Source organism: Hypanus sabinus, chromosome 1, assembly GCF_030144855.1.
Source record: "Hypanus sabinus isolate sHypSab1 chromosome 1, sHypSab1.hap1, whole genome shotgun sequence".
Lineage (NCBI taxonomy): Eukaryota > Metazoa > Chordata > Chondrichthyes > Myliobatiformes > Dasyatidae > Hypanus > Hypanus sabinus.
In genome coordinates, this window is record NC_082706.1 from 148,807,197 (window position 1) to 148,832,130 (window position 24,934).

Sequence of the window (24,934 nt, forward strand, 5' to 3'; positions counted from 1 at the left end):
TTGACAGTTTACTTCTGTTAGTAACTAAATGTCAAAATATGATCTAAAAATATCTGGGGTAAAAAAAAGTTAATTTAGTTACCTCAAGTTGTCCACCCCATGCTGCTGTACTGGCTACTTCATGACAGTACTTCTCAAATTCATCTGAAAGTAGAGGTACTTTTTGAAAGCATGACGACAAGAACAAATTATAAAACAAGAGTTTGACACAAACCACAATTCTCCTCACATTTATTATTCTTTATTTGAAAACCTAACCTTTCTAGTCAGGGACACAACATCTTGAGACGGTGATTAAACCTACATTCTACAACACTGTGGTGAAATAATGTAAGGTATCACCACTCCAGATGCTGTTCTGTTTAAAACAGCAAGATCTTCAAAACTGACCACATCCAAATAAAAATTTATAGAGGCAGAACAGATTAAAAAGATAGAAAGAATAAGTAGCAGCAGGCTACAGCTCAAACCTCTGCCCTAGTGAGATCATGGCTGAATTTCTGTGTCAGTTCCAATTTCACCCAGCATACCCATTACTGCAAAGTACCAAGACATACAAACAAGCTGGATGAACTCAGCAGGTCGGGCAGCATCCGTTGAAAGGAGCAGTCAATGTTTCGGGTCGAGACCCTTTGTCAGGACTAAAGAAGGAGGGGGCAGGGGCCCTATAAAGAAAGTGGGGGGAGGGTGGAAAATCAATCAGAGGAAAGATCAAGGGGTGGGGGAGAGGAAGCAGGGAGGGGATAGGCAGGAGAGGTGAAAAAAGAATCTAAGGGGAAAGCACTATGGGCAGTAGAAGAAGGCAGAGTCATGAGAGGTGATAGGCAGCTAGAAGAGGAGACAGAGTGAAGGTGGGATGGGGGAATGAAGAGGGAGGGAATTACCAGAAGTTGGAGAATTCGATGTTCATACCAAGGGGCTGGAGACTACCCAGACGGTATATGAGATGTTGTTCCTCCGACCAAAGTTTGGCCTCATCATGGCAGTAGAGGAGGCCATGTATGGACATATCCCAATGGGAATGTGAGGGAGAGTTGAAGTGGGTGGCAACCGGGAGATCCTGTCTGTTATGGCGGACGGAGCGGAGGTGCTCAACGAAGCGGTCCCCCAATCTGCGTCGGGTCTCGCCGATGTAGAAGAGGCTGCACCAGGAGCACCGGATGCAATAAATTGCCCCAACAGACTCACAAGTGAAGTGTTGCCTCACCTGGAAGGACTTTTTGGGGCCCTGAATGGTGGTAAGAGAGGAGGTGCAAGGACAGGTGTAGCACTTACGCTTGCAGGGATAAGTACCAGGTGGGAGATCTGTGGGGAGGGACGTATGGACCAGGCAGTCGCGGAGGGAACGATCCCTGCGAAAAGCAGAGAGGGGTAGAGAGGGAAAGATATCCTTAGTGGTGGGGTCCTGTTGAAAGTGGCAGAAGTTGCGGAGGATAATATTCTGCATCTGGAGGCTGGTGGGGTGGTAGGTGAGGACAAGGGGGACGCGGTCCCTGTTGTGGTGACGGGAGGATGGGGAGAGGGCTGAAGTGCGGGAAATGGAGGAGATGCGGGTGAGAGCATCATTGATGACGGCAGAAGGGAAACCACGATTCTTAAAGAAAGAGGACATTTGGGATGTCCTGGAATGGAAAGCCTCATCCTGAGAGCAGATGCAGTGGAAACGGAGGAACTGGGAATAGGGAATAGAATTTTTGCATTTGGCAGGGTGGGAAGAGGTATAATCAAGGTAGTTATAGGAGTCAGTGGGTTTATAGAAGATGTCAGTGGACAGTCTGTCTCCAGAAATGGAGACCGAGAGATCGAGAAAGGGGAGAGAAGTGTCTAAGATGGACCAAGTGAATTTGAGGGCTGGGTGGCAGTTGGAGGCAAAGTCAATGAAATTGACGAGTTCAGCATGGGTGCAGGAAGCAGCACCAATGTAGTTGTCAATATAGTGAAGTAAAAGTTAGGGAGCAGTACCAGTATAGATTTGGAGCATTGACTGTTCCACATAACCCACGAAGAGGCAGGCATAGCTGGGGCCCATGCGAGTGCCCATAGCTACACCCTTGGTCTGAAGAAAGTGGGAAGAGCCAAAAGAGAAGTTATTAAGTGTGAGTACCAGTTCCGCCAACCTGAGGAGTGCGGTGGTGTTGGGGAACTGGTGAGGTCTATTGTCAAGAAAGTAGTGGAGGGCTTTGAGGCCTTCTGGGAATTGAAGTGTATAACGATTGGACATCCATTGTGAAAATGAAGCGGTCGGGACCGGGGAACTGGAAGATATTGAAGAGGTGGACTGCAAAGTACCATTTGTACCCAGAAATATCACACATTCTATATTAATTAAACACACTCAATCACTGGGATTCTGCAGATCTCTGGGACAGAATATTCTGAAGACTCACAGCATATTCACCTCTTAAGTCATCAACATTTTGAAACACTGTTTCACAAAATCTAATTTTAGGTTGTCGAGCAGGGAAAGCAGCACCTCAAGATCATCTGGGCAGCAGTGGTGCAGTTAATAATTTGGATGCTTCTCAGCTCTAGGAATGAGGCCAGCCCTGACCTTCAGTTACATTTGTGTGGAGTTTGCACAATCTCCCTATGATCATGTGGATGTCCTCCTGGGTACTCCACTGTAAATTCTCCCTTTCATGTAGATGGATAGTAGAATCTGAAGGTGATTTATCGGACTGCAGGAAGAATAATAAATGGGATTGGTGTAAACTGATCAGCATGAACTTAGTAGGGTAAAGGGTCTATTTCCATGCTGTAAAAATCTACAGCTCCAAAGCTTTTAATTATATGTATTTTAATACTTATCACATCCCCTTCTATTGAATGCCAACAAAAAAAAAGGCCCATTACACCTGCTGACTTCTCAGCAGGACAAACTGTACAAGTCAATCTGGCAAGTAAATCTTTGCTGAATTCCATCTAAGGCAGCTACGTCTCTCCTCAAATAATACTACCAAAACCATATGCTATTGCAGTAGCCTTAGCAAAGATCTATTAACTCCTACAAAACATCCTCATGCTGACATTGCAAAGTCTTTTGGAATAAAAGTTGAAGAACTACTTGCCTTCCTAACTGCACATACTATCTGCACATGCACTACCAACTTTTATGATTCCATGTCTGTAAAGCCACAACTGAGCCTTGAGCCTTCTCTTCTGCTGATCATGACCATTCATTTTCCTTCACAATTAAGCAATTCTCTTTACCATAATTTCTACCTTCCTCACTACTGGAGTTAACAACCTCCCACCCCAAACCTAATCTCTTACTTCCTCACAACTGCAAGCATCCATTAGCTACACTTTAGAGTCTCTGTTGCTTTTGCCCAATATAACCAATTGCCACATAGGAAAGAGCCAGTATAATAACCCCTGAACTAAACCTGGACATATCAGAGTTAGTTGAAGAATGTGGTTGCAATTAGCTATATTTTCATTTGCAACTAATTAAGCAGCAATGAATTGCTGACAGTTGTATATGCAGACAAAACTTCATTTGTTTCTTTTCTGATTAAGACTGATTTTATTTTTGGTAAATTGCTGGTGATGAAGTTAGAAATAAATCCAAAACATTTATTTAATATATTTTGTTCAGCTTCTGTGTATTAGACTCGCTCAACTTGATCCAAACCATCCCCACAACCATCCATTATATATGGATCTCCTTCACACTTTACAAGAAAAATTCAAAGATCAAATTGTTTAGCACAGCACAATTCATTTAATCTAGAACACATCTAGATGTTCATTAATCTAGAACTTACATCCCTCTGGTAAGATGGCAGTGCACATACACGTAGCGACCTCTCAGGGACCAACCAAAGGTGCAGGTCTACCACACAGTGAGCTGCTCATTGTTCAGACTAGTCAACCAGAGGTTCAGAGAAGGTGAGCTGGGCCATTGGGTAATGACAGGTTGTACCTATCAGGCCACAGGAAGAGCTGACCTGGGTGCAGACCATGCTGTTGCTTACTACTCAGAGGCACTGGAGTTCATGTCTTTGAGTAGGTGCAAAGCCAGCGTGTAGTGAAACCGCGAGTGACTGTCTTAGATAATTCTTTTGTGATCAGAAGACCCGTTTGGACTGATTGCCGCAGATCTGCTTCCCTTGTTTGGTGGCGAGGTTGTAGCAAGGACCAGGCTTCAAGCTGGGGGCTTGCGTTGTAGCGTGGTGTCTGGGCTCAGTTACCAGTGGCATCTCCCTGCAGCCCTCCAGAGTGTTTTAGTTGGTACAATTACAGTCTAGTTGCCCAGAACTATCCATTTGTGGAACTTGGACTAAAGATGTGTTTTCTTTTGTGACTATGTTCTTTTCTTTCCCCCTTCTTGCTATTTTGAATGTGCATGTATGTTTTTGCACTTTGACCCCAAAGGAACACTGTCTCATTTGGCTGTATCCATGTATGGCTCGAATAACAATCAAACTTGATTTGATATTTAATTTTACCATTTTAACCTGTATATTCTCAATTTATTTCCATGCTTCTTTGTATTACTAGGAAAAGTTACAAGCTAATAAATATTCCTCAAAATCTTCACAAAGCAACACACATCCCATATCCTTCACAAATAAAAAATATGAAATGTGCTTCTGAGCTTAACTGTAAATAAGACTGAAGTTCAAAATAAGCTGAAAAGGTGTTAAAGCAAATTAAACTCAGGTAGAGGTGTTATTTATTCTAAACTGCTGAAATGTTCAAACTAAACTTAAATGATGCAGTATTGTGAAGAAATGATTGAAATTCTCATTTTCAAGCTCCTCACCATCAGTCTGAGGAAAGGTGCAAAACCAGTTTTTTCTCCCATGTAAAAAAAAACATTTTAAGTACGTACACAGAAAATTAAAAATGGAAAAAAATTACAAGGTAGCACACAATATGTAATCAGTATTATCAATCATAATTGCCATTTTGACAATGATTTCTATTCACATGTGGCTGTGCATATTGTGCATTAGAGATATTAGATATGTGTTTTATTTATTGTTCCTGGTCCAAGCCAAATAAGCTCTTTTCATCCATGTTTGGCCTACCTTTAAAAGCCTTTAATCATGAAAACAGAAACCCCATACTTAGGAATCAAGAAGGCTCTGTGGAGGAGAAAGAGAAACAAAGTTGTTTCAGGTAAGCAATGGAAAAAGTTGGAGATGTGACTAGTTTTAAACAAATATAGAGGCATGGAAATATTGCAATAGTGGGTAAAGCACAAGAGAATAAATTACATTCTCTCCTTCCCAGTCCTCCTTTTCCTGCCTCGGTGCTTAGAGAAAAAACATGTTACATCTCAAACTTTCCCAGTACCGACAATCTGGAGTAATTACTTTGTCTCTTTCTCTACAATTTTCACCTGGCCATGTATTTACAGCATTTTTATTATGTTTATCCACACAGTATTAAAGTTTACCTTAGCCTTTAGTGAAAAGCTTCTTCACTCTTACGTCAGCCACAAACAGAAAGATTACACACTGTCTAAACTAAAATAATCCTGAAGCAACAAAAGGCAGTATCTTTTGGAAGGATAACAAAATTTCAAAACAGAGAGAGTGTTTTTATTACAAGCATTAGAGATATGCAGTATTGTAAGGGTTTAAAAGAAAATAAAAGTACAGAATGCCAAAGTTTAAAAAGCAGGGCAGTCACTAAGGGATTTCTAAACATTGATGGTGAAGGTCATAGAGAAATTTGTGAGATAAGGATCCTGATCCAGTGTAATGAACTATTTAAGTTGAGAGACGCACATGAAATCATGTCCGAGACAGGAAGCTGTTCAGACAGAGCAAACACTTTTAGAAGTTATATAGACAGATTTTAAAAGAAGTGTGGATAAATATTTGATCAATGACAGAAATAAGGCAAAGTTCATTAGATTAAAAGTAAAACAATAAAAATAGTGATGGAAAGCGTACAGAGTTGTCCAATATGTGAATCAACAGCTGAGAGGTACAATATATTTTGGCAGCTGGCAAATAGTACTCAAGGCTGAAGTAATCCTATATTTTGGAATGCTCTGCTCATCTATATTTTGATCTTCAACAATCTGGCAGTCAGGGAGTCAATGACAGCACCAGCAATTTCACCTTTCACGAAAGGAAATAAAACAGTGATCTGCTGACCAGATATCCTGATAATAATTGGTAGAATATTGCTGGAATGAATTATTACGGATGTATTAAACAGGACCTTCCTCTCAGCCTGTAGATCCCATATCTCACAGTAAACCTGCTTAAATGAGTTCCTCAAATAATAACTTCCTCAGCAAAGCCTTTCCAAATGATTAACAAAGCCCTGAGCAGCACAAGAAATATGAAACATAACATGGAATAATACAGGCTGTAAATCCCAACAAGTTTCAGGGTGTGATCAATCGTTACCCAAAGAGCTATGTTTACAGCTGGTTAATTCGGGCTGAATCAGCTGTCAAATCTTGAAGTTTTGTGAACACTTCTGACATTCAAATTTTAAAAGAAAAAGCAAACCAAGATTTTCCAAAGGCACTTGATCATATAAAACGTTAGTATAGAACTGGATCTCCCATAGTTAGCATTAATGTATTATTGTAACCTTATTAGGTCATTACAAGGACTAAACAGTTGGAACATTTCCTCCAGATTGACAGATGACTAATGGGATACAGGTGGCCCCCGTTTTTCAAACATTCACTTTACAATGGCTCTCTGTTACGAAAGACCTACATTAGTACCTGTTTTCGCTAACCAAAGAGGATTTTCGCTTTTACGAAAAAAAGACGCCCGCTTTATACGTGTGTTTACCACGAGAAGATCTACCATGACCATGAAGCCTTGTGTGGGCAGTTGTGTGTGCATGCGTGTACGTGATTTTTTTCTCCAAATCGATTTTGACTCGTTGTCTTCCCGATTCAGATAAGTCAAACTACACTGTACATAAAATATTTCTACTTTATATAGACTGTATATTTATCATATCATTCCTGCTTTTACTATATGTTCATGTTATTTTAGGTTTTCTGTGTTATTTGGTATGACTTGGTAGGTTATTTTTTGGGTCTGGGAACGCTCAAAAATTTTTCCCACATAAATTAATGGTAACTGCTTCTTCGCTTTACAACATTTTGGCTTACAAATGGTTTCATAGGAACGTTCTACCTTCAGATAGCGGGGAAAACCTGTACAACAGGTTCAGAACTTAGCCATTATTTATTTGATGGTTTAGGTGGAAGGATGTAATGTTAAATAAGTCTGCTAATTCACCAACTACACAACATACAGTGAGAAAACGTAACAAGATGAGAAGAGCTTGAGACATTAAGTAGAAAAAAACATGAAAAATTCACATTCAAGGAAAGAACAGAGGTAGTGAGAAATGCTGAACTAGTGGTGTTCAGCGGGATCTTACTGTGTCAATTCATTAAATGCATAGTTAACAGTAAGAGAACAGAAAGCAGAGGGTAAGATGACCTTGCTAAAATTACAGGGCTTTGGCACCTTGCTCAATGGAAAATACATGTGTGTAGTTTAGATTCACTGGTGATGCCGGGGAAGAAAATTTATCCTGGAAAAAAAGTTTGCACTGGAGAAATATCACATAGAAGTGGCCTATACTGGAAAACAAGAATGAGGAGTAACTTCATTGAAAGATCGAATTGCTTTACTTCCTGTGTCCTTATGCCACAGAAGCCAATTAGCCCACCACATCTATGCCATTTCTCAAGCAATCTCACCCCAAAGTATACATTACAATTCCACATTAACATCCCTAATCCTACAATCCTAGGAAAAATTTACTTACTAACTTTTCTTAAAGGTAGGATCTACTCACGTCTAGGAAAGAATGAATTTTTTAGCAATGTTCAGAAATAGCTATGCATGGGAGATTGTGTTTTATAATTCTGATTGAGTTGGGTGAAATTTGTACAAAAGTAAAGGAGGACTAATGATTAGCAAGTCTGCACACAATACAAAATTTGCAGACACAAGAAAGATGCAGACAATGGAAATTTAAGCAACACATAAAATGCTGGAGGAATAGGGCAGCATCTATTCTGGACTATGGTGCTTCATCAGGCCTGGAAAAAGGGACAAAGGGCAGAATAAGGTGGCGGGAGAATACAAGACAGCAGATAATAGAGGAGACAAGATGAGGGGGAAGGTTGTGGGTGGATGAGGGAAGACAACGTGAGAAACTGCGAGGTGATAAGTGGAAAAGGTGAAGGGTTGAAGAAGGAATATAATAGGAAAGGACAGTGGATGGTGGAACGAGGGAAGGAGGAGGGAAACCAGAGGGAGGTGATGGGCAGGTCCTAAGAGCAGGGGAGAAGAGAAGGGGTGAGTGAGAAACCAGAATTGGGAATGGAAGGGGGAGGGGATAAAAGAGTAGTGGGAGTAATTAATAGTGAAAGAAATCAATGTTCGTGCTCCTCCAACCTGAATTTGACCTCATTGTGGCAGCTGAAGAGACTGTGAACATGTCAGTATGGGAATGGGAAGTCGTATTGAAATGGGTGGCTGTGATGAGATCATGCCTTTTGCAGAGGACAAAGCAATGGTGCTCAGTACGTCAATCCTCCAATCTGCACCAGGTCTCATCGATATAGAAAAGGCTGCAATGGGAGCACTGGATTCAATAGATAACCCCAACATACTTGTAGGTAAAGCATTGCCTCATCCAGAAGGATAATTTGGGGCCTTAAATGATGGTGAGGGAGGTGGTGCAAGGGCAGTGATAAGTGCCAGGAAGGAGATCAGAGGGAAGGATGAGTGGACAAAAGATTCACATAGAGAGCGATCCCTATGGAGAGTGGAGAAGCGTGGGAGGGGAAGAGCAGGGAAGGTTCTCTATGTAACCCTAGTGACAGGATCTATTTGAAGATGGCAGAAGTTGCAAAGAATGATGTGCTGAAAATAGAGGTTTGTGGGGTGGTAGATAAGGACAAGAGGAATTCTAGCCTTGTTGTAATCGCAGGAGGATGGGATGAAGGCAGATGTCCAGGAAATGGAGGAGATGCGGGTGAGGGTATCATCGACGGTGAAGGAAGGGCAACATGTTCTTAAAACAGAGGCCATAAAGATGTTCTAGAATGGATTTCCTCATCCTGACAACAGATGCAGTCGAGACGGACGAATTGAGAAAAGGCAATAGCATTTAGGTGGGATGAGGTAAAGTCAGGATTACTGAGAATCAGTGGGTTTCTAGAAGATGTCAGTAGATAGTCTGTCTCCGGAAATGGAGAGAGAACAATTGAGAAAGAGGATAGAAGTGTTGGAAATGAACCAAGCACACTTGAGGGCAGGATGCAAGTTAGAGACAAAGTTGATAAAGTCGACAAGCTCGGCATAGGTACAGGAAGCGGCACTGATGCATTTGTTAATGTTGCGGAGAAAGAGTTGAGAAAATTACCAGTGTGGAACATGGACTATTCCAGGTGGCCAACAAAAAGCTAGGCATAGCTGGGGTCCGTGCAAGTGCCTGTGGCTACACTTGTAGTTTGGAAAATTGGGAGGAGCCTTTCTAATGAGATGGAAGCATATAGGGACTACACGTTCATAATGAAAATAAGTCGATCAGGCCAGTAAACTGAAAGTAAGTGAAGTAATGGAAAGCATTTGAAACATCACAGACATAGGTAGGAAGCAATTGCACTAAGGGAGACAAAATGGAGTCAAAAGTATGCAGATGTGATTTCAGCTGAGCAGGAGCAGGCAGAATCAATGGGACTGTGAGGACAGTTAAGTTTGTGGATCTTAGTAGGGAACAGAAGCAAGCAGTGCAGGGTATGGGAACAATGAGGTTGGTGACAGTAGGTGGAAGATCTCCAGAGTCCATGACGTTGGTAATGGTGCAGGAGGCAATAACCTGATCCTTTTTAATGGAGTCCTATTTAAAAAGCAAAAGCAGGCATCTGAGAGCTGGCATTTGGCCTCAGCAAGGTAAAGATCTGTCTGCCAGACTATGACAGCACCAGCCTTGTCTGCGGCTATGGAGATTTATTTCTCTCCATAGATCATGCCTGATCTGCTGAGTTCCTTCAGCACTTTTGTGTGTGTGTATTGCAAAAACACTGCAGAGACATGGATAGTGAGGAAGGTTGTCAAAGTATACACCAAAATGTGAAACTGCTGAAAATATGGGCAAAGAAATGGCAGATAGTGTTTTTCCAGACAACAGTGAGGACTTGCATTTTGGGAGATCACATTAATGAGGAAAGTATACAGGATATGGCAGGACTCTGAGGTACATTAGTATAAAAAGGGATTTTCGGTTACAATATAACTCCCTGAAAGTGGTGATACAGGTAGATAGGGTGGTAAAGATGGTAAATGACATACTTGTCTTTATCCATCAGGGCACTGACTATAAAAGTCAGGAAGTCTTGTTGCAACTGTATAAAACTTCAGTTAAGCCACATTTAGAGTACTGTATGCAGTTCTGGCTGTCACTGTACAAAAAGAATGTAGATATTTTTGAAAGAGTGCAGAAGAGATTCACCTGGATGTTGCTAGGATTGTACAGTACTAGCTATCAAAGACGTTGGACAAATTTGGATTGCTTCTCTCAATTGCTGGACCCGGGGGGGGGGGGGGGGGGGGAGAAGAGTTGATGACCAGACAGAACCATATAAAAGTTATACCAGGCATAGATTGGATAGATAGTCAAGAGTCCTTTTTCTCAGAGAGGAAATGTCAGAACCTTGAGAAAAAAGTTTGGGGGTGGGGAGAGGAATATTTAAAGGAGATTTGCAATGCAAGTTCCTCCTCCCACCCCACACACACAGATAGATGGTCTGGAATGTGCCACCCTGGGAAGGAGTGGAAACAGATAAGATGGCACCATTAAGAGACATTTAGGCAGGGACATCAATAGGGATTAATTTGGCACCATGGTTAGCAGAGACATTATGGGCCATAGACCCATTCCTGTGCTGTACTGCTCAATGTTCTAACCTAGCAACCAGCATATTATCATGACGTGGGAAGAGACTGGACATCCTGAGGAAACCCACACAACCACAGAGTAAATACGCAAACTCCACACACACAACAAAATTCAAAAATAAACTGGGATACTAAAACAATTAAATAGCTGCACTACCTACAATGGAACTGTTGTAGGACTATATCCCCTAGAGAGAATAGTATCCAGTTAAGAGGCAGCCTACTCCAACACTGAAGAGAGAATAAATTTATTTACAAAGGACTTAACATATCTAGAGACTGATTACCTCCAAAAATTATCAGGAGATTATGAAGATTTAGCATGAAAATAGCTGAGAGACAAAAAAGCATCACTGTTTTGCAGAATGGCAGAACTGGCCAGTGTGATTGAGTGTCATTAACATTAATGTCAGAGACTGATCACGCCACTCCGAGTTATTCTGATCAACTTTAAATGAAGGTAAACAGTGAAATTTCACTACTCTCTCAACTGGCCATGTAAGAACAGAGTAAATAGTACACCACCATCTATAGCAAAAACGTTAGAGCAGCACAGACTCATTTCAGACATAAGGCTTCTTCCATATAAAGGCACAAACCGTAACTCTGGGTTTAATTTTTTAACAGAATCGGTAATTGTATGCCTCTGTAGCATCATTTAAAAACTTACCAGGTGTATACATGTCGCCTGTATTAGAGTTGGTCAGAAAAGGTAGGAAGTCATCCATATGACTTCTCATGTATTCAGCTGCCAGTGACCTTAGCTCCATAAGTGTTAACAGACTATTCTGGTTTCTGAGTTGGTCTTCAATAGCTTTGTACATGCAGTGACCATCAGATGGGATCTGCTTGATTTGCAATTTCCTTGAAGCAAGAATCTCAGCAAGTTTCTGATTTTCAAGATACCGGGCTCCTTTCAAGTTCTCAACTTCAGCTTCAGCTATCCTCTCTTCTCTTTCTTTCTCCTGAGCAGCTTTTTTCTCCTTATAGCGGCATTGAAAATATATTTTTATAGTTGAAAGTTAACTTCATAACACAAAATGCAATTAAAATCAATTTAGAAGATACTATTTATGTAAAGTATGTATTCTATTAAAGTATTCAACATTAAATTATCTATTGTAAACTGAACTGTATAGATTAGTTCCCATTTATAACATACAATTGTAGATAACTGCAATTATATCAATTTTATATCAAACTGACCACTTGAAATTAATTTCATTACAAAAATCAGACTACACACTTTTGTATGCTATTTACTATACCTCAGTGTGCTTCACATTTTTCTGGACTCAGATAGTTTCCCAAGGACACGCGTATTCATTCATTGATAGAAATTTAAGAATTAATAACCATTACTGAAGAATCATTGATAAACAATCAGCACATTGCACCAAAGTCCCCCATAAGACACAAATGAAAGGATCCCCATTCTGATGCTAATGCATTGATCTACCAGATTTGTACTCCACTTGTCAAAATATTTTCCTCAGCCAGTTTTTCCTTTCTCTTTCATTGCTTGTAGCCTTTTAATTTTATGCACCTCAAAGCATCAGGCCATGATTTCTGCTCAATAATAATTTCTACTTCACTATAGGCAAGTCACCTCACACATTCCATATCAGCCTTTTTATACGGTTTGTTTGTGATTGCTATGAGCATGGATCTTTTAGGGTCTGTCAATCTTCCCTGTACCAGCTCAACAGACTTAGCAATGAAATGGATTATTGTAGATTCCGTTGGGAATAACAGGTCTCATTGGAAGTTCATCTTTCAAATTATTCAAATGTATTTTCAATTAATAAACAAGGCAAATAATTTAAAGCATTAAAAAAGGTGAAACACAATTTTAATTGTATATCTGCATTTAAAAATAAACTACACACCCTTCTCTTCTGTGCTTTGGATAGCCGAAGATGTTTAACTTCTTTCTCATTATTTATTTCCAATTCCAAATTTGCAATTCCAGATTCGACCTGAAGGGAAATAAAATAGAATCAGAATTAGGTTTAATATCACTGGCAGATGTTGTGAAGTTTGTTGCTATGTAGCAACACTATGTAATAAGAACATTATTCTTGTAAATTATAGTAAAAAATATATTTTTAAAATTAAATAAGTAGTGCAAAAAGAGAAAAAGAAATAGGGAGGTTGTGTTCATGGATTCAATCTCCATTCAGAAATCTAATGGTGGAGAATAAGAACTATTCCCAAATCATTGAGTGTGTGCCTTCAGCTTCCTGTACCTCCTCCCTGATGGTATCAATGAGAAGAGGGCGTGTCCTGCGTGAAGGGTGTCCTTAATGATGGATTATGTGGCGACCCATTTCCTGGCACATCCGAACGGGCTCACAATTAGATAGCCTACGGGGGTTTCGAGCACAGAGCTTTGGAGCCTCTGCGCCACAGGGGGCAGGTTGAGGGAGGCTTAAAAGTGAGGCTGAGGATTTCGAATAAAGTTTTTTCCTTCGACTGCAGTTACCGACTCCGTGTCGTAATTTTAGCGCTGCGTGTAGCACACCGCTACAATTGGTGACCCCGACGGTCCAAACGATTTTTGGACCAGAAATGACCGACGCCGCCTCTGTTCATGCGGTTTTATTAAAACTGCCGGGTTTCTGGACACAGCGATCGAACCTACGGTTCCAGCAAGCCGAAGCCCAATTCCACGTTCGCCAGATCACCTCAGAAGACACCCGCTACTACTACGTGGTGAGCTCCCTCGATCAGGACACAGCGGCCCAGGTCGCGGAGTTCGTACAGTCGCCCCCGGCAGACGGCCAGTACACGGAATTCAAAGCCCTGCTCCTCAGGACTTTCAGACTCTCACGGCGCGAGCGGGCTGCCCGTTTACTGCACCTGGATGGCTTGGGCGACAGACCTCCATCGGCTTTAATGAATGAGATGTTGTCTCTAGCCGACGGACACACACCCTGCCTCATGTGGCAGCCCAGGCGGACTTGCTGTGGAACGCCAAAAAGGTGAGCGGGGCGTCCATCGCACAGATCTCCCAGCCACGCTCCCAGCAGCAAACCAGTCCAGGCCAGGCCGCAGAGCCCGCCAACCCCCAGCCCAAGGAACACTGGTGCTTCTACCACCAGCGGTGGGGCGCAGAAGCCCGCCATTGTCGCCCGCCCTGCAAGTTCCCGAGAAACGCCAGGGCTAGCCGCCACTGATGGCTACGGCGGCTGGCCATCGGGATAGCCTCCTGTATGTGTGGGATAAAAGGTCAGGACGCCGGTTTTTGGTCGATACTGGCGCCGAGATCAGCGTTTTACCTCCGACGAGTTACGACACCCGCAGCAGGGCACCGGGTCCCCCCCTGAGGGCCGTGAACGGCAGCACAGTAAGGACCTATGGCACCCGTCAGGTGCAGCTACAGTTTGGCTCCAGCCAGTTCACGTGGGACTTTACACTGGCCGCCGTAGCCCAACCGCTTCTGGGTGCGGATTTTTTGCGGGCTCACAGCCTACTGGTCGACCTGCCCAGGAAGAGACTGGTACACGCCGAGACCTTTCAGACGTTCTCCCTGGGTGCAGCCCAGTTGCCAGCCCCTCACCTTGGCTCCATCACGTTGTCCGACAACGACTTCACCAGGGTCCTGGCAGATTTCCCATCGGTTCTGGCACCGCAGTTCACAACCACTTCCACTGCCAAATTGCAGTGGGTCCAGGTCCTTGCTTAGGCAGGAGTTGATTTCAGCCATAACCAACCTTACAAAGTACTTCATCACCATAGATTGTCAGTGCTACTGGATGATAGTCGTTAAGGCAGCTTACCCTGCTCTTCACGGACACTGGTATGATAGTTGCACTTTGGCAGTAGGTGGGAATTTCTAACTGTAGCAATGAAAGATTGAAATGTCTTTGAACGTACCCACCATTTGGTTGGCACAGGTTTTCAGAGCCCTACCGAGTACATCATCAGGGCTTGTCACCTTGCGAGGGTTCACCCTCTGAAAGATGTTCTGACATCGGCCTCTGAGACAAGATCTCAAGGTCACCAGACACTGCAGGGACCCTCATGTAAAACATCTACAGATATCAAGTTAACAGAAACTTTAAGGCATTTACATTGACTTAATTCCAAACTCTAAGCTCAAAGGCCATGTTACAAATGAAATTGCTGCAATAAATGCTTTATGGCTTTAAACAAAGTAGGTGTGCTGCAAAACAAAAAGCAGCCATGCTGTCAGATGAAAGTAACAACAAAGTGTGGCGACCCACTTCCCAGCGCACTCGAACCGGCTCACAAAGTGGCGTGTGCTGGCATTGAGGCCAGTCCCAAAGAGGGCGCCAAGCCTGCTTCACCAGCAAGGGGAAAAGCCCGCGTGCAGGACAGGACCGTGAATACGCGCCCAGCATTCCAGCCCGGGGAGGGCGGGATCAGGAAGGCTATAAAGCGAGGCTGCGAAGTTTGAATAAATCTCTTTTTGCAACTGTAGCTCACCGACTCCATGTTGTTATTTCAACGTTGCATGTAGCACACCGCTACAATTGGTGACCCCGAAGGCCCAAACGATATTTGGGCCGAAGATGAACGACGCCGCATCTGTTTATGCAATTTTGTTAAAACTGCCAAGCTTCTGGACGCTGCAACCTCACCTATGGTTCCAGCAAGCAGAAGCCCAATTCCACATTCCGCAGATAACCTCGGATGCCACACGTTACTACTACGTGGTGAGCTCCGTCGACCAGGAAACAGCGGCCCAGGTTGAGGATTCATACAGTCGCCCCCAGCGGACGGCAAATACACAGAATTCAAAGCCTTGCTCATAAGGACTTTCGGACTCTCACGGTGCGAGCCAGCTGCCTGCTTACTGCACCTGGATGGTTTGGGGGACAGGCCACCGTCAGCTTTGATGAACGAGATGCTCTCCCTGGCCGGAGGTCACAAGCCCTGCCTCATGTTTGAGCAGGCGTTCCTGGAGCAACTGCCCGAGGACATACGCCTGCTGCTGTCCGACGTGGATTTCAGCGACCCCCGGAAGGTGGCAGCCCAGGCGGACGTGCTGTGGAAAGCCAAGAAGGAGAGTGGGGCGTTCGTCGCACAGATCACCAGGCCAAGCTCCCAGCAGCAAACCAGCCCTGGCCCGGCCACAGAGCCCACGAACACCAGAGGCAGGGGTGAGGAGGCCAACGAACAACGGTGCTTCTACCACCAGCGGTGGGGCACAGAAGCCCGCCACTGTAGCCCGCCCTGCAAGTTCCCGGGAAACGCCAGGGCCAGCCGCCGCTGATGGCTACGGCGGCTGGCCATCGGGATAGCCTCCTGTATGTCTGGGACAAGCAGTCGGGACGCCGCTTTTTGGTTGACACCGGAGCCGGGATCAGCGTCTTACCTCCGACGAGTTACAACACCCGCAACAGAGCATCGGGTCCCACCCTGAGGGCCGCGAACGGCATCACAGTAAGGATCTACAGCACCCGTACAGTGCGGCTACAGTTCGGCTCCAGCCGGTTCACGTGGGACTTCACACTGTCCGCCGTAGCCATCAGCGGCGGCTGGCCCTGGCGTTTCCCGGGAACTTGCAGGGCAGTTCCGCATTACTTTTCTGCATCAGACAGCAGCAGGCGTATGTCCTCGGGCAGCTGCTCCAGGAATGCCTACTCAAACATGAGGCAGGGCTTGTGACTTTTTTGCGAGCTCACAGCCTACTGGTTGACCTGCCCAGGAAGAGATTGGTCCACGCCGAGACCTTTCAAACGTCCTCCCTGGGTGAAGCCCAGTTGCCAGCCCCACACCGAGACTCCATCGTGCTACCCGACAACAACTTCACCAGAGTCCTGGCGGATTTCCCATCAGTTCTGGCACCGCAGTTCACGGCAGCCATGCCCAGACACGGCGTACAGCACCATATCCCGACACAAGGACCACTCCTCCAACCCCATGCTCGAAGGCTTCCCCGGACAAGCTCCGACTGGTGAAGGAGGAGTTCAAGCGGATGGAGGAATTGGAGATCATACGGTGGTCCGACAGCCCATGGGCCTCCCCCCTGCACACTGTGCCCAAAGTAACAGGGGGCTGGAGACCATGCTGCGACTACTGCAGGCTGAACGAGGCTACAACACCGGACCGCTACCCTGTGCCGCACATTCAGGACTTTGAAGCAAACCTGTACGGCGCACGGATCTTCTCCAAGGTAGACCTCGTCCGGGGATACCATCAAATCCCGATGCATCCGGATGACGTCCCCAAAACTGCACTCATCACCCCTTTCAGCCTTTTCGAGTTCCTCCGCATACCATTCGGCCTAAAGAATGCCGCACATACGTTTCAGCGGTTAATGGACGCAGTGGGACGCAACCTGGACTTCGCTTTCATCTATTTGGACGACATCCTCATAGCCAGCAGCAGTCGTCAGGAGCATCTGTCCCACCTCCATCAACTCTATGCCCAACTGAGTGAATACGGCCTGACAATCAACCCAGCCAAATGCCAGTTCGGGCTCAACACCATCGACTTCCTGGGCCCCAGGATTACTAAAGACGGGGCAACACCTCTGCCCGCTAAGGTAGACACGGTCCGCCATTTCCCCCGACCCAACACAATCATAGGCCTTCAGGAATTCGTGGGTATGGTGAATTTCTACCACCGCTTCCTCCCTTCAGCTGCCCGAATCATGCGCCCCCTGTTCGCCCTGATGTCAGGTAAGGGCAAGGACTTTACCTGGGACGAGGAGTCCACCACCACTTTCATTAAAACCAAAGAAGCCTTAGCATACGCTGCGATGTTAGTGCACCCCAGAACGGACGTCCCTACCGCCCTCACAGTGGACGCATCTAACACGGCAGTCGGTGGGGTGCTGGAACAACTAATCAAAGGTTGCTGGCAACCCCTGGTGTTTTTCAGCAAACACCTACGACCATCCGAGCTCAAATACAGTGCTTTCGACTGGGAAATGTTGGTGCTATACCTGGCAATCCAGCATTTCAGGTACTTCTTAGAAGGTAGGCCTTTCACCATGTTCACGGACCACAAACCGCTTACATTTGCATTCACGAAAGCATCCGACCCCTGGTCATCCCGCCAGCAGTGACATCTGTCCTACATCTCCGAATACACGACAGTTGTCCGGCATGTCTCGGGAAAGGACAATGTCGTGGCGGACACACTCTCCCACCCTAACATCCCTGATCGTCCCAGAAGAGTTCATAACAGCCCCAAGGGGGCAAGAGGAAGAACCCGCAGCAATCCTGGGCAGACTACGCGAGGGGCTCAGTAACCTGGCCCCCATACCCACTTCGCAGCATGGGCAGAACCCGACCTGCGTACCCAAAGACCTGCAAAACTGTAAGTTCATTTTTGTACGACGGGGCGGACATCGGGCACCGCTACAGCGGCCCTACGAGGGGCCATTTACAGTGATTAGAAACAACGAGTCCACATTTGTGCTGGACATTGAGGAGAAAGAGAAAGTTTTCACGGTGGACCGACTCAAACCGGCCCATGTGGACTTGGCGCAGCCGGTCAAGATTCCGGCACCACGGCAGACCTCCCAAACAGAGTCCGACCCAGACTGTGGACATTGGAGGGGGTGTATCGCCGATTCGGGGGGGGGGTTATGTGGCAACCCACTTCCCACTGCACTCGAACCGGCTCACAAAGTGGTGCGCGCCGGCATTGAGGCTGGTCTCAAAGTGGGCGCCAAGCCTGCTTCACCAGCAAGGGGAAAAGCCTGCGCGCGGGACGGGACTACAGTATTCCCGCCCGGGGAGAGCGGGATCAGGAAGGCTTTAAAGTGAGGCCATGAAGTTTGAATAAGTCTCTTTTTGCAACTGCAGCTCACCGACTCCGTGTCGTTATTTCAGCGCTGCGTGTAGCACACTGCTACAAAAGTATATTTAAAAATCTATATTTCACCTTAAGTAACCATAGAACACTACAGCACAGTACAGGCCCTTCAGCGCTCCATGTTGTGCTGACCAATATAGTTCTTTAAAAAAGTACCAAACCCATACTACCTCATAACCCTCCATTTTTCTTTCATCCATGTGCCTGTCCAAGAGGTTCTTAAATACCCCTAATGTTTTAGCCTCCACCACCATCCCTGCCTGGCAAGTCATTCTAGTCACTCACAACCCTCTGTGTAAAAAAACTTACCCCCCGATGTCTCTCCTAAACTTCCCTCCCTTAATTTTGTACATATGCCCTCTGGTGTTAGCTATTGGTGCCCTGGGAAACAGGTACTGACTATCCACCCTATCTATGCCTCTCATAATCTTGTAGACCTCTATCAAGTCCCCTCTCATTCTTCTACGCTCCAAAGAGAAAAGTCCCAGCTTTGCTAACCTTGCTTCTTATGACTTGTTCTCCAAACCAGGCAACATCCTGGTAAATCTCCTCTGCACCCTCTCCATAGCTTCCACATCCTTCCTATAATGAGGTGACCAGAATTGAACACAATACTCTAAGTGCGGTCACACCAGAGATTTGTAGAGTTGCAACATGACCTCTCTACTCTTGAACTCAATCCTCCTGTTAATGAAGCCTAGCATCCCATAGGCCTTCTTAACTACCCTATTAACCTGTGCAGTGATCTTGAGGGATGTATGGATCTGAACCCCAAGGTCCCTTTGTTCATCCACACTCTTAAGTAACTGACCATTAATCCTGTACTCAGTCTTCTGGTTTGTCCTTCCAAAATGCATCACCTTACACTTGTCTGGATTGAACTCAATCTGCCATTTTTCTGCCCAACTCTGCAGCCTGTCTATATCCTCTTGTAACCTTTGACAACCTACAGCTCCATCCACAACTCCTCCAATCTTCGTGTCATCCGCAAACTTACTCACCCATCCTTCCGCCTCTACATCCAGGTCATTTATAAAAATCACAAATAGCAGGGGTCCCAGGACAGATCCCTGCGGCACTCCACTAGTCACCAACCTTAAAAATGACTTGGCTGGTGACCAACAATAACTATTTTAATCAAAAATAGTTTGTTCTTCACAATTATTCTCTATCATCAACTCTCTAAATGTGAAAGTTTAACAATAGGCTTTTTTTCTGATTACACTGAAGTCACTACAATGTTCCTCCAATTGTTCAGCAGGCTTCCATGGTAACATTTCAGTTTTGAGATTCAAGATTCAAAAACTTTATTGTCATTCTAACCGTACATCAGCTCTGCAGGGCCAAATGAGACAGTGTTTCCCAGCGGCAGTGCAATCATAACATAACAAACGCAACACTAAATAATAAACACAACAATAAATAGTAAAACAGAACAGTCACATGTTAGTTAAAATCAAGTTATAAGTGTCCAGTGCAAGTTAAAAGTGTCCAAAGTAGTCAGGTTGAGCAGCTGTTTAGCAGACTGACTGCCTGTGGGAGGAAGCTGTTTAGTAGCCTTGTAGTTTTTGTTTTGATGCTCCTGTAATGTTTGCCTGATGGCAGAAGAACAAATAGTTCATGGAGAGGGTGTGAGGGGTCTTTAATGATGTACCATGTCTTCTGGAGGCACTGACTCTGAAAGAGGTCTTGGACAGAAGGTAGGGAGACCCCATTAACCTTCTCTGCTCTCCTTACCACCCTCTGCAAGGCTTTTTTGTCGGCAGTACTGCAGCTGGAGTACCAGGTTGTGATGCAAAAGGTCAGCACACTCTCAACCACTCCTCTGTAGAATGTAGTTAAGATGTTAGTGTTTAAGCTTCCTCAGAAAGTGCAATCTCTGTTGGGCATGTTTCACAATCCCAGTAGCATTCCTGGACCAGGTGAGATTGTCCAAGATCTGCACCCCAAGGAACTTGATGTTTTCCACTCTCTCCACTGTGGAGCTGCTGATGCTGAGGGGTGTGTGCTCAGGCTGAGACCGTCTGAAATCAACAATCATCTCCTTGGTTTTGGTGACATTAAGCATCAAGTTGTTGTCACTGCACCAGCTCTCTAGGTGTTTGACCTCCTCCCTGTACATTGTTTCAGCATTTTTGCTGATGAGCCCCACCAACAAATTTAATGATCAGATTCTCCTTTAATCTGGCTGCACAGTCATGTGTTAGCAGTATAAACAGCAATGGGCTGAGCAACATCCTTGTGGGGATCCAGTGCTCAATGTGATGGAGTCAGAGATGTTCCTGCCAACATGGACTGACTGTGTCAGCACTTATACAAGGCCTTGGTGAGACTGCACCTAGAATATGTACAAGGCCTTGGTGAGACCACACCTAGAATATTGTGTGCAGTTTTGGTCCCCTAATCAGAGGGAAGACATTCTTGCCATAGAGGGAGTACAGAGAAGGTTCACCAGATTGATTCCTGGGATGGCAGGACTTTCATATGAAGAAAGACTGGATCCACGAGGCTTATACACACTAGACTTTAGAAGATTGAGGGGGGATCTTATTGAAACGTATAAAATTCTAAAGGGATTGCACAGGCTAGATGCAAGAAGATTGTTTCCGATGTTGGGGAAGTCCAGAACGAGGGGTCACAGTTTAAGGATAAAGGGGAAGCCTTTTAGGACCGAGATGAGGAAAAACTTCTTCACACAGAGAGTGGTGAACCTGTGGAATTCTCTACCACAGGAAACAGTTGGGGCTGGTTCATTGGCTATATTTAAGAGGAAGTTAGATATGGCCCTTGTGGCTAAAGGGATCAGGGGGTATGGAGAGAAAGCAGGTACAGGGTTCTGAGTTGGATGATCAGCCATGATCATACTGAATGGTGGTGCAGGCTCAAAGGGCCGAATGGCCTACTCCTGCACCTATTTTCTATGTTTCTAGCCTGCATCCAATAAAGTATTGGCACTAAAGTGATAGATATAAATACATTTATTCTCAAATGTACATGCAATTGCAAAAGTGATAAACTGGTGAAACATGACAGGAACATTTTTAACATCTCTTTCTAGCATCAAAAGACAGTTTATTAAAGCCAAAGAAAAATTGCAGTACTTCACCCCTTTTAATAGTTTTATTTGAAATGGGGTGATTTTTTTCCTTTAAAGTCTAAACACAAAACCAGTTACTCACCGTATTAGACTTATCAAGTGAGAATTGCTTTAGTTCCTCTTCATGCCTTAGTTCCAGCTCGGCCTCAATTTTTGCTACTTCTTCTACAAGCTGTTTTCTTCTTCTCTTGTCATTTTTAGCTACGGCATTTTTCATTCCCTGTATTTTAGCTGCAATTCAAAATGAAGACGTAATAATATTTAGCATTTTAACATGCAAAGCCTTTTAAAATGTCCACATATATTGAATAATATATTGGAGGACATACCTACAAGGAGGTAAATTTAATTGACTATTCAGCTAATAAATCATTAGACTAAGTTCAAACCCTGAGAGTTGTTCAGAAATATCCTTAAGTAACATAACTTTCCAGACTATGTCAGGTAAATAAGCAATAGTAGTATAGTACCACAAGCAGAAATAATTACTGAAGCATTATTCAGGATTTATTCAAATTTATAAGAAATGCAATCCTAATTGAAAGACAGGAGATTCAAGGTTATCCCAATCTTTAAACAATTTTACCCTTGGTCGTTATGCTTATCATCCTGATAAACTACATTATCTCTAGATAAATTTGCATCTAAATCCTTGAAGTTATAAAGTAATTTTTTTTTAAAAAATGAAACTTATAATATTCTTGCTTTATTGATAGCAATATTGCTTTTAAAATAAAATCCATTACAACCATTTTTTCATTGTTCAGTAAGGATTCTGATTTACTTTCTCACTGGAAATAAAGTGGTTTATACAAAAAAGTACATATTATTTTTTTTATTTCCATTTTAGATCAAAACAAAGGCTCAAAACCAGACATATGGTTTGGGGGAAACAAAATATAATCTACCAGTTATTTGTATTTTCTTGCCTTCCTACTTTTTATTTCTCCAAAAGAGCTTTTCCCACTGAAAATTGTAGAACATTTAAAGAACTAGATGTTTTCAATAGACTTGGGTACATCTCCAACCCTGACTGAAACATCCTCTCAACATGTAACTGCAGACTAGATTGGTATCACGTTTTTATGCCAACAGTAGAGAAAATGGAAACCTCATTGAAATTACAACATCCTTTCAAGCACAATAAACATATTAGCAGCACTAATACTGTGCCTAATTTAAATTTAGGATTACTTGATATGAAGCCGCTGAATGTACGAAGATATTACTGATATGATTTATAATTTGTTGAATTACTACTTTTTAGTGCAAGGAGAGACAAGCTGGCAGGATGGGAGGGATGTGGGGCAGGGTAAGAGCCTCCAGTGGGAGGGTGGAGAAGAGGAGCTATCGGGAGGGATCGTGGTGGTGGGGGGGGTGGAAGCGGAGTCAGTGGGAGGGCGAGTTTGGAGACTAGAGGAGCCATGGGGGGGGGGGGATGTTAGGAGAGGAGATGAGCCGGTGGTAGGGTAGGGTGGGGTGGGGAGAGGAGACAGTCGGAAGGAGAAGGGACCTGGCGGGAGGGAGAGGAAGATGATCGAGTTCCAGCAGGAGGCCTTGCTCCCCGCAAGCAGGCAGCACGGTGCCCGCGACCTCGCCGCTGGAAAGCGCAGGCTCCGCAGAGCACACTGTCCCCCGGCCCCCGTCAGCTGGATTTCGCGTACCCTGCAATTCCTTCTTTTCTTTGCGGTGTCTTTTTAAAAGCTTGTCTTCCTCCGTTTCTATTTCCTCCATGGCGTTAGCAGCACACTTCCCCGCGGCCTGCGAACAGAGCGGCAGCACCACCTCTCACGTTTGCCCTTTCAACCCTGTCCCCCAAAAAAATTAAAGCTGTACCACACGGTGTGCTGTGCACCACACAATGCTGCCCCTTGTCTCTACGCCAAATACAAACTATTAACTCAGTATTCCCAGGTAGTTAAACCCGGATGCGATCCATTGAACTGTAATTTTATATTTGTAAGATTCATATTACTTCGAGCTGTACCATTCCTAGAGACCAACAGCTCGCTGACCTTACATTGACAACTTGCAATCACAAGCAGTTAATTTTCTTAAACGAAGCAACTTTTAGGCATTTTTCGTATATTCCGAAAAGTATAATTAACCATTGTCATCTGAGTTTACATGAAAGCGGGTAACTTAAAATATCACTGTAAATTTGATTCAAGAATACCATTTATTACAACGCGGTTTTTATAAAGATAAAAAGTCGCCTCTAGATTAAATATCTAATTGTAGAGATATAGCTGTAATCACTCTAGAGAAGACGGGAAGCTCTCAATGAATTGAAGTGTATGGTAAAATATTAAGCCAGATTGAGCAAATGTTTGCCTGCCACTCACCTTGCAGTCTTACTGTGCCCACCCTGGTTGTAATGTCATGCCACCCACGAAAAAACAGCTGAGAAATATCGCCTGGGTTTCCACATCCAACAACCGATGAGCACTTTAGCAAAAAAGTTTAAATATATGTATTTCTTAAAATAACAGGCAATTTCTTCTTACCAATTAACAGATTTCTTGATTACCTTTGCCCAAGCAGAGCCAATTGTGGCATTGAGTAATTAGAACATTTTGCCAATCCAACCACCTTCTGATCGAAATAGGTGTAACAAAATTTATTACAGTAACAACAAAGGAGAAAATCTGCAGATGCTGGAAATCCAAGCAACGCAGACAAAATGCTGGAGGAACTCAGCAGGCCAAACAGCATTTATGGGGTAAAAAGTATTGTTGATGTTTTGAGCCATGGAAATGTTTGAGGAAAAAAAGTCATGGTAGCTGTGAGATTTCTGAATCGACAATGCACCCATACACCTCACAATTCTTGTTCTCTTTTCACACCACTAATTCAATTTAATTTGTAATTATTGGAACTTATAGTTTATTAACAACATATTTCATGGTATATGTCAGTGATATTAAAAGCATAATTTAGTGTAAGCAACACCTTATATTCCATCCAGGTAGCCTCCAACTTGATGGCATGAACATTGATTTCTCAAACTTCCAGAAATGCCCCCCCTTTATCATTCCCATTTTACTCTCTCACCTTATCACCTACCTATCACCATAAGACATAGGAGCAGAATTAGGCCATTCAGCCCATTGAGTCTGCTCCACCA

At 44.1% G+C, this 24,934-nt stretch overlaps 1 protein-coding gene across 3 annotated transcripts in view; it reads right to left on the reverse strand.

Moving 5' to 3' along the window:
• Positions 1-23,622, reverse strand: part of otud6b (OTU deubiquitinase 6B) — a 31,641-nt gene extending 8,019 nt beyond the window's left edge. For all 3 annotated transcript variants that reach the window (XR_009513855.1, XR_009513854.1, XM_059978789.1), the window contains exons 1-5: positions 23,472-23,622; positions 21,890-22,038; positions 12,803-12,892; positions 11,584-11,896; positions 83-144 (exon numbers count right to left, since the gene is read on the reverse strand). Coding sequence is in view for 1 of the 3 variants with exons in the window: in XM_059978789.1 (XP_059834772.1) it covers positions 83-144; positions 11,584-11,896; positions 12,803-12,892; positions 21,890-22,038; positions 23,472-23,541 (684 nt within the window). In the remaining 2 variants the exon portion in view is untranslated. The remainder of the gene's footprint in view (positions 1-82; positions 145-11,583; positions 11,897-12,802; positions 12,893-21,889; positions 22,039-23,471) is intronic.
• Between the last annotated feature and the right edge of the window lie 1,312 nt (positions 23,623-24,934).